The sequence below is a fragment of the Myotis nattereri genome (genome assembly GCF_964212035.1).
Source record: "Myotis nattereri genome assembly, chromosome: 1".
Lineage (NCBI taxonomy): Eukaryota > Metazoa > Chordata > Mammalia > Chiroptera > Vespertilionidae > Myotis > Myotis nattereri.
Genome location: NC_138075.1, coordinates 216,754,412 through 216,767,598, shown reverse-complemented (window position 1 = coordinate 216,767,598; position 13,187 = coordinate 216,754,412). Strand labels below are relative to the sequence as shown.

Below are 13,187 nucleotides of genomic sequence, written 5' to 3'. Positions count from 1 at the left end.
AGTGTTGCCTTATTCTAGAAGTGGTCATACTTCCAAAGGAAAGTTTAGAGGAGGTCACGTGGAAGCTGTGCCCGACCCTTGAGAGAGATGTGTCCGTGGAGGCAATGAAATCCAGAATCCAAGGGACAGGCTTGAGACAAAAGCCTATGAAAACATTGAGGCTGTGACTATAGATGACTCTCCAAGTAGTTGAGCAGGGGATAGGAGACAGACAGGGCAGCAGCTTGAGGCTAAACAGGCTGGAGAGAGGATTTTTTTTATTTTTTTAGGATAGGGGAGATTTTAAACAAAATTTGTAACTAGCTACAGTTTGTTTTAAGATAGGGGAGATTTCTGCATATGCCCACCTAATAGTCTAGGAAAATCCTCAAGGTGTCAGGACTCTGGATTTTCAGTAGCAGTTTTCGATAATAACAACATCAGAGGGGATCTCCAAAGACGGAACTAACTCAAGAACTGGCCACCACTGTGCCTCTATCCTTGCTTTCTGGACAACACAGGGAACAGAAATCCCTGAGTGAGGGTCCTTGGGGAGAGTCGGGACCTGAAGCAGCGGCAAAGGGCTGTGGCTCTCCACAGACCTGGAGGTAACCCTGCCCCTACCTCCACCCAGGTGACCTTCTTTTGAATCTTTTTCTGATCCATGATAGTTCATGATGCTACTAAGATCCTGAATGTCTAAGCTATTCACCATTGGCCAGGGAAGGGGGAGAGCAGTGAACAGTTTTAGGCACAGCAGGAAGGGTAGCGAAAGGCCAGTGTGTCTTCATAAATTCACCACCACCATCATCCCACCACCCCACGCTGGCAAAGTGATGGATTGTTGAGAAGGCCTGGAGAACTAAAGGTGGTGTTCCATGAAATGGTACTTTAACATCTGCCTCTTCTATTAATGCTTTGCCATCTGTATATAAGACAAGTGAACCTCATCTCTTTTTTAGCAATAATCAGACAACTGCCAACTCTTTGGCAACAAATACCTCAAGCAAAATGCCTAGTAATTGAACGTCCTCTCAAAATGCAAAGTCCTGTTTTTGTCATCAATTCTTTAAGATGGCTCCCATTGCACTTTCTCAAGGGGTGGGCAGTAACCGTCAGTCAGTGGGGAAGACACTTCCGGCACAGGGTATCTTTATTCCTACGTGCGATGCTCTCCCAAAACAAAGCTATCTTGTTATTTTAGTTACAAAACCGTAAATCATGGGGAATAACAGCAAGCAGACGAAATTCACATTCTATTCTTAGCCCACACTCCATTTTTTGTTTAGTTTTTTTACATGCTCCCAAATAAAACATTTATCAAAAGCATGAAACTTAAGACCTTCTTAGTATTAAAAATGGCACATTAGGTACTCTATGTACTGATGTGAAGCAATCTTCAAGATCTATTGTTATGGGCAAAGTGCAGAACAGTGAAAAACCTTAAAAAATATGTATGTTAGCTACTATTTATAAAAAGAGAGAGAGAGAGAGAGAGAGAGAGAGAGAGAGAGAGAGAGAGAATACCTATACAAATATACATGAGCATTTTTGCATATCTATATAAATATATTCTGCACTTGCGTATATATGCATGTTTGGAAAGGATCCCTAAGAAATGAGGAACGGTGGTTTCTTCCAGGAAGGGAAACTGGGTGGCTAAGAGACAACAGTAGTTTGGAGATTCAGTAAGTCCTAACCTAACGTCCTCAATAGGTTCTTTGACTTTAAGCAAAACGATGTATAAGAAAACCAATTTTACCATAGGCTGATTGATATAAACAAGAGTTATGTGCCTTTTCAACACAGCAACATGATACCAAAATAACACTGAATGAACCACTGTTATTTAAGGACCTGCTGTATATTGTTGTTTAACCTTTTATTCTTTTAAAAAAATATATATTTTTTATTGATTTCATGAGAGGAAGGAAGAGGAAGAGACAGAAACATCAATGATGAGAGAGAATCATTGATGGGCTGCCTCCTGCACGCCCCCTACTGGGGATCAGACCTACAACCTAGGTATGTGCCCTGACTGAGAATCAAACCGTGACCTCCTGGTTCAATGTTCAACCACTGGGCAACAGTGGCCGGGCTGTTTAACCTTTAGGTGTGAACCACGAAATGGTTCAAAAATATTCAAGTCAAAAATGAAAAGATGCATTAAAGCAAAAATAAACTTAGGGAAATGCAAATGTCAGTCTTTCTGAAAAGAGGTGGCAACCCATTGGGAATCCATAGGGACGCATTAGGAAATCAACCTGTCAGAGAGGCGGGGGTGTCAGGTCCACAGCAATGTGGAACACTGCAGGGCTCTGCCTGAGAAAAGAGAACTCGTGCCTGTTCGAGGAGATTCCCATTCCTTCTCCCTCCCCTTAGAAGTAGCTGCATTTCAGCCTCTGGCTGTTTCATTCATTGGTTAAGATTTCTTTAAAAAGAATCTTTGAAATGACTTCTGTCAATAAATTACCCTTGTCATTTCTTTGAGATTGCCCAGACTCCCTCCACTGCTCTCTGCCTTCTTTTATATATATCTTAATCTCCTGCGCGATCTTCCCTTCCCTTCCATCTCCTCTTTTTCCTGTTTTGTTTCTACAATACTCTCAATCACTTTCCAGGGCCCGACTCCCCCAGCCCTCCCCTTCTTGCTGGAAGCCCAGGCCTTCGTTGCTGCTTTCTTCTTCCACCCCTTCATTTGGGTTCCAGGTGTAGGTCTTGTAGGCAGGTCCAGCAGGGCCCAGTGCAAAATGAAAATGGGGAGCCTCCTTGCTGAACAATAATTAAGAATTTCAACATGGAGACAGGAGCGGCAGACCCCATGCAGGGCCCTCCTGAGCACAGAGTGCTGACAACCACGGGGTGGGATTTGCAGTGTTTGTTGCTTTAATCTATTGTTTATTCACCAATTCTCTGAACACTTTCTGTTTTGCTTCTGTCGTCTCTAATGGCTACTTCAACTTGCTTGATTTTGCCCAACACAGTCAGTATCTATCTATCTATCTATCTATCTATCTATCTATCTATCTATCTATCTATATGAAAGCCTAAGCGACCGTTATGACCGGTCAACCGGTTGCTATGATGATGCACTGACCACAGCCAACCACCCGTGGCTGGCCAACCTCCTGCGGTCCCTCCCCCTAGTTGGCTGTTCCCGATCAGCCCCGATCAGCCCCGAACGCTGGCCAGGCCAAGGGACACCACCCATGGACAAATTTGTACATCAGGCCTCTAGTGTTTATGATAACCAAATAAGACATTCTGTTTTAATTGTCACTCTTTTTTGCTGTATTTTTTGCTGATCCTGAAGGGTAACGTGAGACTCCCTTGTAGCCACATCTGCCTTTGAGAGGATGCTTGGCTGTTCCTGCCATTCAAAGCCCCTCAAGGGTAAAATGGCACCCAGGAGGTACCTCCCCTAAAGGAGACCTGGTGGACAGGTAGGCTGCATTATCCGGGCGAGTGTACTATCAAAATCACCATTTAATATGCATTGCTCAGGGAATGGGTCAGGTAAGCATTCAATAAGCAATGGTCAGTATTATTTGCTTGCTTGACCTCAGCAGAAGCATAGTTCCAGTTTAAGGAGTTTCCTTCCAGATTGAAGGGTTCTCACCCGCCCCCCTTAAGACATGCGGTCCCACCAGTCGCCATCACCCCACATCTCTCCTGTCCATCCCCCCCCCCACCCCCCCACGAAAGGCCCAACCACCTACTTGTTGGTCTGCCTCTGGTGTTGGATGACCATGTTTTTCTCGTGGATCGTCTCCAAAAGGGCCGTCGCCAAAGATTTCAGATCAGAAATGGACTGCGGAGTTGCCGGCAGACTGCACCCGTGATCCTCCGATAGCAGATCCTGGACTAGGTGGGACAGAACAGTGACAACTCAGACTCAAGTTCATCTGGAACCCTGGAATGCAGACCTATGTCAGCTCTTCCTGGACACTGACAGGGGCCCAGCCTCTAACTGCTGCGGGGTTGCATTGAAGAGTCCACTTCAAGGCTCAAAAGTACAACAGAATGAAATTCAGTGTGTGGGTTAAACAGGAAGGCGGAAGTCCTCATGGATTTTTATCAACAACGTTTAAAAGGAGAACAATCTGTTGCACTTGTCCAGTATTTTATAATTTCAAAGATACGTTCCTATTGACTAACTCATTTGAGACTTAAAATGAACAACAATAAACAATCCACCTGGAAAGCAGTGTTTATTCTCATTTCACGGACTGGAAAGCAAAGTGCAGATGGATGAAAAACATTGGCTGAAGGTCACGCAGCCGCGCTAATGACAATGACTCTAGTCCTGACCGCCTTCCTGTACGTCAGAGTTTCCCAGGGTGTGCACCTTTAGTAGCAAGATAATGTGGGAGACTGTTTAAACTACAAAATACATTCTGTATGTGCACATTTTTGGAATGGGTAGATAGACTAAGGTTTTACACAAAAAGTCAATGACCACTTGTACTCCCACCAGACAGAAAAAGGAAAGTATAAATCACTTTATGATTTTTTGTGTGTGTTTTTCACACATTAGCATAGTTTAATTATTTTAGCCAACTGAAAACTACATATAAAACATATGATTAACATGATTATTTGTTAAGAGGCTCCATGTTAACTTAATTAATTAAATGAATATGATTATTGTTGTTGTTTTTTAATCTTCATTGTTTTTTTTAAGTTTCTTTATTGATTAAGGTATTACATATGTGTGCTTATCCTCCCATTGCCTCCCAAAACCCCCACCCATGCCCTCACCCCCCTGTTGTCTGTGTCCATTGGTTAGGCTTATATGCATGCATACAAGTCCTTTGGTTGATCTCTCCCCCTTCCCCCCACCCTCTAATCTTCATTGTTGAAAGGATCACATCAGTCCTCCTTTCCCCCTCATTAACCTCTTCCAGCCCGTTCCCATCCTCCCCCTACCCCCAAACCTTCACCATCCCATCGTCTGTGTCCATGGATTCACTATATGTTTTTGGACACCTTTCCAACATACCTATACATAGCTATACTAATTCATACTTTTTTCTTCAAAAATGGGAAAAAAGCTCTGCTCTTTTCACTTAACTTGATGTCTCATCCTGAGTATCTCCTTAAATAAAACGTAAGAGCTGCTTAGTAGTTCATATACAGATCTACAATAAATAAATGTTGTTTCCAATGTTTTTTATTATAACTAACGTAGGAAGAACTTTCTTGAAGCAAAACATCTGCATAGGTCTCTAGTTACCAGTTTAAGGCATCTTGTAATAGGTCGCCCAACACTTATTATCAAAGGTTGCCCAGATTTGCTGCTCAGTGCCGGTGTTTGAGTGTGGCTGGCAGGCCCCACAGCAGTGGTAAGACTGGTCTCAGCACTCAAAGATGCTATGCATCAAGAGTATCCAAAGCTAAATGTAGACAGGCTACTCCACATTTCTATAGAGTATTGTAGTTTTCTTTAAAAAAAAAAAAAAATCTAGCCCTAGCTGGTTTGGCTCAGTGGATAGAGCGTAGGCATGCGAACTGAAGGATCCCAGGTTTGATTCTGGTCAAGGGCACATGCCCAAGTTGAAGGCTCGGTCCCCAGTAGGGGGTGTGCAGGAGGCAGCCAATCAATGATTCTCTCTCATCATTGATGTTTCTATCTCTCTCTCCCTCTCCCTTCCTCTCTGAAATAAATAAAAATATATTTTTTAAAAAATTTTATATAAAAAAAAATCTAGGGTGTCCTTTTCTAGTAGAATAAAGAAAAAAGTTGCTTGGAAAAGTGCCTTGGGTGTTAGTTAAGCTGGAGAGTCAGCATTTTTTTTCCACGCCACCCTCGCTCTGATTAAGACTGCCATCTGATTGTTGCCATCTGCACTGCCAATGACCCGAATATGGGCCAATCGCGCATGTTCAACCCGAGGCTTACGATTAAAACTGAGTTCCCAGATTGTAAGCATCAGAAGCAAGCTCTCTGCTATTTGTCCCCCTGGATGGTTCCCGGAAGACCATTATTTTTCATGAGAATTGACAGAGAGGAGAAACAAAATTGTAACCAATACAAGCTTCCTTGAAAAAGGCATATGCTCCATGATAAAATGACTCCAGCAGCTCCGAGACTTCTATTCAAAGAGGCCAGGAAAAAGGGAAATTTGATGAGGTTGCAACATGTACTCGGAGATGCTAAGATGGTGATCAGAAAAGGAAAGAAGAGCACAGGGCCAGGGAAAGGACACAGATGAGGGCCAGTTATTAGGAAAACCTCTAAGGCAGAGGTTCCTAAAGCAGGCCCCCCGCCACCCCAATCCACGCATCATCCTCACCTGTCAATCCCTAGGGCCCACCCCAGGCCTACTAAATCAGGAACCCAGTAATCTGTGTTCTAAGGAGCCCGCCAGGGAATTCTGATGCAGGCGGAAGTTTCTAAGGGTCAGCTTGGTTTCCGGTCCTCAAAACGAGATGTGATTGACAGCTCTAGCATTCTGGGGTCTGAGTGGTCCCCCCTGAGAACAAGCCCTACCTTGCTTTGCAGAGAGGACGCCCGTCAGAGCACTGCTGCTAGATCTGCCCTGGCCTTTTGTGTTCTTCCGTCTCTCGAGAGCATTCTAAAGCAGGATTGGGAGAAAAAGAAAAACCTGTCAGAAAAGCCAATCATGGAAAAACACCTCGTTACGTTTAGTCGCATCCTCCCAGTTCAAGAACCCTTGGCAAACCCCCGAGGCTGCCCCACTTGTTCAAGTTCCGAGTCCCTGCCACAAGGTTGGGGTTTTTTGGTCCCGGGAAAGAGGTTTTTAAAAGTGGGTGCCTGGCAGAATGACAGCAATTTCCCTCTCCCAAAGATAAAAGGCACTCAATGCATATTTGTTAAATGATCAAATCTCAGCCTCATGTGTGAAGCCACTGGTTATGGAAACCCTTCCGAACAGACAGAAGGTGGAAAACAGGTTCACTTTCATTTACCGAGGCCCAGAATTCGTTGGTGGTATTTGGAAGGATTCCATGGTTGGACTGGAAAAAGAGCCACGGCCAATCAGTGATACCTGCCGTGGACACAGAAAGGGAAGTGCACAGATGCCACCTAAATGCCATTCCGAGAAGAGACTCTTACATTGAAATGGATATGTACTGCCCAGCTAGTGTGGATCAGTGGTTGAGCATCAACCTATGAACCAGGAGGTCACGGTTCAATTCCCTGGGTCAGGGCACATGCCCAGGTTGTGGGTTGGATCCCCGGTGAGAGACATGCAGGATGCAGCTGATCAATGATTCTCTCACATCACTGATGTTTCTATCTCTCTCTCCCCCTCTCCCTTCCTCTCTGAAATCAATAAAAATATGTTTTAAAAAAGAACAAGGAACCAAATTATACCTAAATAATTCCATTAATAAAAAAATTGATATGTACTATACAGCCGGTGCTTGGCACATAGAAGAGCAGAATACGTGTTCTTGAATGCATTCGTGCATATTTTAAAGTTATGTATTAATTATACATCTTTAAAGCTGCATTCTTCTTCGGCTGCATGTGTATATATAGATGGGTATAAACTAACGTGTGGCCCCCACAGAACGGAAAAGAGGAACAGCATGGAGATTTCTGAGAAAAAAGCCCACGTCAAAAGCCAGGAAAATGAGAAGGCTCTCTCCCCCAAGCATCTAGACTGCTGTAAAACTTCCCCCTCAGCAAGGGAAATCAATCTATTTTCAAAGCAGAGAAACCCAGGAGATTTCTCTAATTATAACACTTACAAGTAACATCTGCAGAAATAGATATTATCAAACTAATGGTGCTGGAATGAGACGAAATAACAGCAGGGAGAACTTAGACACCCTGTCCTTTCAGAGTGACGTGAACACTATGGCCTGGTTGTGATTTCCTAATCTTTGTTTCTCCGTCGCTCAGAAACATTTTCTTAGGGACGATGATGAGACCAATAGCATCTGGTGACAGAACAGTTTCTAGAAAAGCCAGGTAAGAAGCCTGAGGTCGTATGGACCGACCGAGGCTGTGAAGGGGCCGTGTCTGGATTCTGGGGTCTCCGTGTGCCCCGTCCTGGTAACAGCAATGAAGGAACTCTCGCAAAAGCTGTTTTGTTGTCTCGGGTTTAATTCTCATCAGTTACCTCGGTGAAAGCTCTTATGGGCCTCTCTCTGGGAGGGCAGGCAGGCACTAAGGTATCTTTGGCACATAAAGACAATGAAACAGGATGGCATTTACATGTGCAATGGAATCGCCAATGCCATCGCCATGGTTCTGCTACCTTGTATTTGGCAATGTTGGATTTCAAGAGGTTGACCTCTTCATGAAGTTGCTTTAATCTCTCTTGAAGGTACCTGGAAAAACAAATACACCTAGAAAGTGTTTGGGGGCAAGAAAACCAAAACAAAACAAAACAAAACATATATTCACATAGGAGAGGAGGAAAAAAGCACATGCCTCAAGAGCCATCTTTTACATACAATGCCTGTCACCACTGAGGGGAGCGGAGAAAAGTGTGTCTGTGCGACCTCTGCTTAAGTGGCTGCGATCAAGGTCAAATATGCCCAAATCACAGAAACCCCGCTTCAGAAGAGCCCCGTGCAGAGATCCCCTAAGGGATAGCCACACGCTTTTCACATAATTCTCATTAAGATGATTCCACTGGGAAGGCAGGCGGGAAGAAGCAACACCAGACATAACATTGAGTTAGACACATACACACACTGAAATTTGCCTCGGGGAAAAGCAGCAGCTCAGGGAATTTCTCAATTTATTTTCTCATTCTTTTCTCTCTCCTTGATAGCAATAACAGGCAGCTTTCACTGGCTCCCTGGCCTCTCGCCCAATTGGGGGGGTGGGGGGGAGGAAGGAGCACACGTGGGCGTGCAGGTGTGTGGTGCTTCTGACATTTACTACTAATCTGTGACATTAATATTATTGTTTGGGTGTGTGTGTGTGGAGGGGGGGCGGGGGGGGGGATTGTGATGCACCTTCCATTGTAAGGCAATTCTCTCAAATGTGAATAGGGCTGCAAATAACTCGTAGCCCACAGGCCGGTGGTGAGCCAGCATGCGACCTGCTGGCAGGCCCGGCCCGGCCACTTGCCTGTTCTCCATGCACAGGGCGTCCACGTCAATGATGCGGTTCTCATGGCCGCCCAGGATGTGGTTTAGCTCCTGGTTGAGCCTCTCCACCTTGTCCTGGTAGGAAGACCGCTCCTCCTTCACGTCCTGAAGCTCATCCACAGAGGCCTGCAGGTCATGCTCCAGAGACTCAATCTGAAACCAAAGGAAGCGCCCTTCCTCAAGATGTTCTTCAGGCACCCGCTTTACGGCCAGCGATGGAGCTTTCTGTGTGGCTGACTGATTTTTAGAGAGCGCATAAGACGACCCGCACGCTGTAAAACCATAAGAGCCACTCACTGGAATACGATCAAAGCTACAAGGAAGGGGCCGGCGTCCTGCCAGACACTTCCTCTGTCTAAGGTGGGAGGGGTGCTCGGGCTTGGAGAAACAGAACCGATCCCTTACCAACGGGCAGCGTGCCCTGAAATCAGAGGCTCGGAGAGGCCAAATCCCGACGCTGGGAACAGCAGCCAGTGTCTTACAAACATAGGCTTTTTCAAGCCGCTCTAGGCCCAGAAATCGTGTTCTGCTCTTCAAAACCAATTAGCAAGAGAAGGAAAGCAAGTCGGGCTCTCTTAGCTGTTCCCTAACTAGGACTCTGTACCCGTTGAGATTTTGCCTAAAAAGCACTGCTCAGCATTTGAGCGGAAACTTGCAAATTAAGGCCAGTTTGTCACGTTTTGTTCTCTCCTTGTCTATCCTGGGTAAGGGGGGGAGTTCCTTATTGTGCTCAGAACAATGGTATCCAAAGTCACCGAGCAGACCTGCTGGAAGCCAGAAACACAGAGGCGACCTGGGGAGAACCCAAGAAGGAAAAGCACTGGGCTGGCATCCGCCTTCCTCCTCTGACTCGCATCCCAGGCACCTCACACCCTCTGGGCGACAGGGACACGGTCCAGTCTTCTCCGTGTTGTGTCCAGCTGTGCAAATCCACCTCCTGCTATGAACGGATGTTTGTGATACCTGTTCCTTCGCTCTCTCCAGCTGCTGAACCAGGTCTTCGCGCTCATGGGCTGCAAAGTGCCGCACACCGATTTCTTCATCCCCAAGCCTCTGTTTGGCAATTGTCATCCTCAAGAGCTGCATTTTCCATTAGTAGGAAAGGGAGAAAGAGAGGGAGAGAGTTAAAATGAGTAGATTAAACAAACAAACAAACCCAAGCACACCAGGCAGAAAGTTTTGAAAGATTTTCAAGAAATGCCGGGGAAAAGCAGAAGACAAAGAAATGTCTTGCCAATATCATAAGTTTTTAGAAATATATTTTGTCCACGCATGCACATACACATGTTTGCATGGTACAAGGCTATAGAAACACAGGCCTGGGCATTTGAAGGTGGAAGTCCTGTGTAGCACAGCCCTGGTGAGGAAACCAACTCTGGGTTTCTTTTAAACTTAGCAGAAATTTAAAAGAAATGATAGCACATGCTGTGATGAGCATGCTTCCACACTCCCAACAATGAGGCCATATTATCAAGAGCCTTAAAAATGTCCCAACCTAATGATCCAGTAACTTAACTTCTGACAATCTGGGCTAAGAATAATCCCAGACAGGGACTAGCTTTAGGAAAAAAGAAAAAGTAGATTGCAGTGTTATTTATAGAAAGGGTAAACAATCTAGAACAGCCTCTAACAATAGTGGAATTGTTAGCAAACTATAATGCAATCAATCAAGGGGCTTCTTTGTATCTGTTTTAAATAAGGGTGATGTGAACTATGTAATCCCACTGACATGTTTAGAATGCCATGTTAAGTGGAGGGGGGGGAAGCAGATTACTAACTTTCATATGCAGTAGGACTAAAATTATGCTGCAATAGACAAATAAAAAAGAAAAATATGACCAAATATATCAAATTACTAAAATGTTTAGGTGATGTTGAGACTGTTTATGCTGCTCTTTCCTTTGTTTTATTTTGTTTTTAATTTAAAAAGTGTTTTCAATTACAGTTTACATTCAATATTATTTTGTTTTAGTTTCAGGTATACAGCATAGTGAGTGGTTAGATGTTCACATACTTTATAAAGTGTTCCCTCCCCACCATATTTCCAATGCCAACCTGGCACCATATACAGTTGTTACAATATTATTTACTATATCCCATATGCTGTACTTTACATCCCGAGACTATGTTTTAACTACAAATCTATACTTCTCATACCCTCACCTTTTCCACCCAGTCCTCTAAGCCCTCTCCCCTTTCAACCATCAGTCTATCTATACTCTGTATTGTTTGTTCACTTATATTGTTCTTTAGATTTCACATATAAGTGAAGTCATAGGCATTTGTCTATCTCTGACTAACCTACTTCACATAGCATAATACCCTCTAGGTCCATCCATGTTGTAAGATTTCATTCTTTTTTTAATGGCTGAGTAATATTCCATTGTATATATGTACCACTGCTTTTTTATTCACTTATATATTGATGGATACTTGGGTTGCTTCCATAGCTTGGCTATTGTAAAATGCATATATTCTTTCAAATCAGTGTTTTGGGTTTCTTCGGATACATCCCCAGAAGTGTAATTACTGGGTTATAAGGCAGTTCCATTTTTTATTTTTTAAGGTAAGTAACTCCATACTGTTTTCCACAGTGGCTACATCAGCCTGCATTTCCACCAACAGTACATGAGGGTTCCCTTTTCTCCACATCCTTGCTAACACTTGTATTTTCCTAACTTTTAAAATAACTATGCATGACTTTCATAACATATGTTTGTAAATCCCTAGGGATATAATTCCAGTCCTCAGACATGCCATTTTCCCAAGGATCCCCACAGAATGCATAGCTTCCCCAGACTGCAGGGCCAACCTTCACAGGCAGCGCCAAACCTCCAGGTAGGGCCACAGTGGGAATTCTGTGAGACCAGGAAGATGCAGTGGTCCCAGAGGACCCCTTATGTTCCCATTAGTGCCAGGCAGGTTGCCATTACAGTGACTTTTAAAAGTTACAGTACTGCTTCCAGATGCTTCTTCTAAAAAGGTTGTAAGCCTGACTCCCCCGCCTCCCTGTAGGGTGTGTGTGGATGGGCTTCATATATGGATGAGATCCTGGGGACAGTTTTTCCCTGTTACACAGTGCCTGCTTGGGACACACTTTTCCTTGTTCCTTCCAATGAATCTTGAGGGATTAGTTGCCAGTAGAGGAAATGGCTTTATTTTCAAGTCTCTGAAGGATTTAGGGGCAGGGGAGAGAAAGTTAAAAGGCAAAGTAGAATATTAAGTAGACTGAAATAATAACAAACTTGGAAAAGAAATGATGACTGGAGAAAAGTGAAGAGCATTTTCAAATGACATCAGCTTGGGCTCCTTATTTAAAAACTACTCAGTTGAACTGGACATATATTTATTGTGCACCTACTATGTGCTAAAGTAGCGGTTCTCAACCTGTGGGTCACGACCCCTTTGGCGGTCGAACAGCCCTTTCACAGAGGTCGCCTAAGACCATCCTGCCTATCAGATATTTACATTACGATTCATAACAGTAGCAAAATTAGAGTGATGAAGTAGCAACGAAAATAATTTTATGGTTGGGGTCACAACATGAGGAACTGTATTTAAAGGGCCAGAAGGTTGAGAACCACTGTGCTAAAGCATCATTGGTGTTGGGCAGACAATGTTTCAGGCAGCAGAACAGCTTACAGAAGACCTGGCAGAGGCTATACACAGACAGCTGTGCTTGATGGAATCTGATCACAGTCGAGCCACATTAGTCAAGGATTCTATATTTTCAAATTTGCCCAAATTTATTTGTAACTTCAAAATCAACACCCGTGGCACTTCTAAATCCTGCATGGGCATGGGTGAACAAGTGCAGAGTTGCAAAAAAATGTGCGTTGTCTATCAGCCTGGCTCCCAGCTGAGGTTGAAAGAGGCAATGCTCTGCCCTTGCTTAGCTCTCTACACAAGTGTCCTTTCTGTGGTCTATTTAGTGCCGCATTTTTCTTTTTTTTTTTCCTGTTTAAAATGGCCCCCATGCATAATGCTGAAGTGCTACCTAATGTTCCTAAGCACAAGAAGGCTGTGATGTGTCTCACAGAGAAAATAACGTGTGTGTTAGCCAAGCTTCATTCAAGAGTAAATTACGTGCTATTGGTTGAGTTCAATGTTGATGAATCAACAATATGCAT

At 44.1% G+C, this 13,187-nt stretch overlaps 1 protein-coding gene across 1 annotated transcript in view; it reads right to left on the bottom strand.

The window, feature by feature from the left end:
- CCDC149 (coiled-coil domain containing 149) overlaps nt 1-13,187 on the bottom strand; it is a 99,997-nt gene that overhangs the window by 19,604 nt on the left and 67,206 nt on the right. The window contains exons 5-9 of the mRNA XM_081086612.1: nt 10,021-10,137; nt 9,038-9,210; nt 8,214-8,286; nt 6,473-6,557; nt 3,699-3,843 (exon numbers count right to left, since the gene is read on the bottom strand). Coding sequence (XP_080942738.1) covers nt 3,699-3,843; nt 6,473-6,557; nt 8,214-8,286; nt 9,038-9,210; nt 10,021-10,137 — 593 coding nt within the window. The remainder of the gene's footprint in view (nt 1-3,698; nt 3,844-6,472; nt 6,558-8,213; nt 8,287-9,037; nt 9,211-10,020; nt 10,138-13,187) is intronic.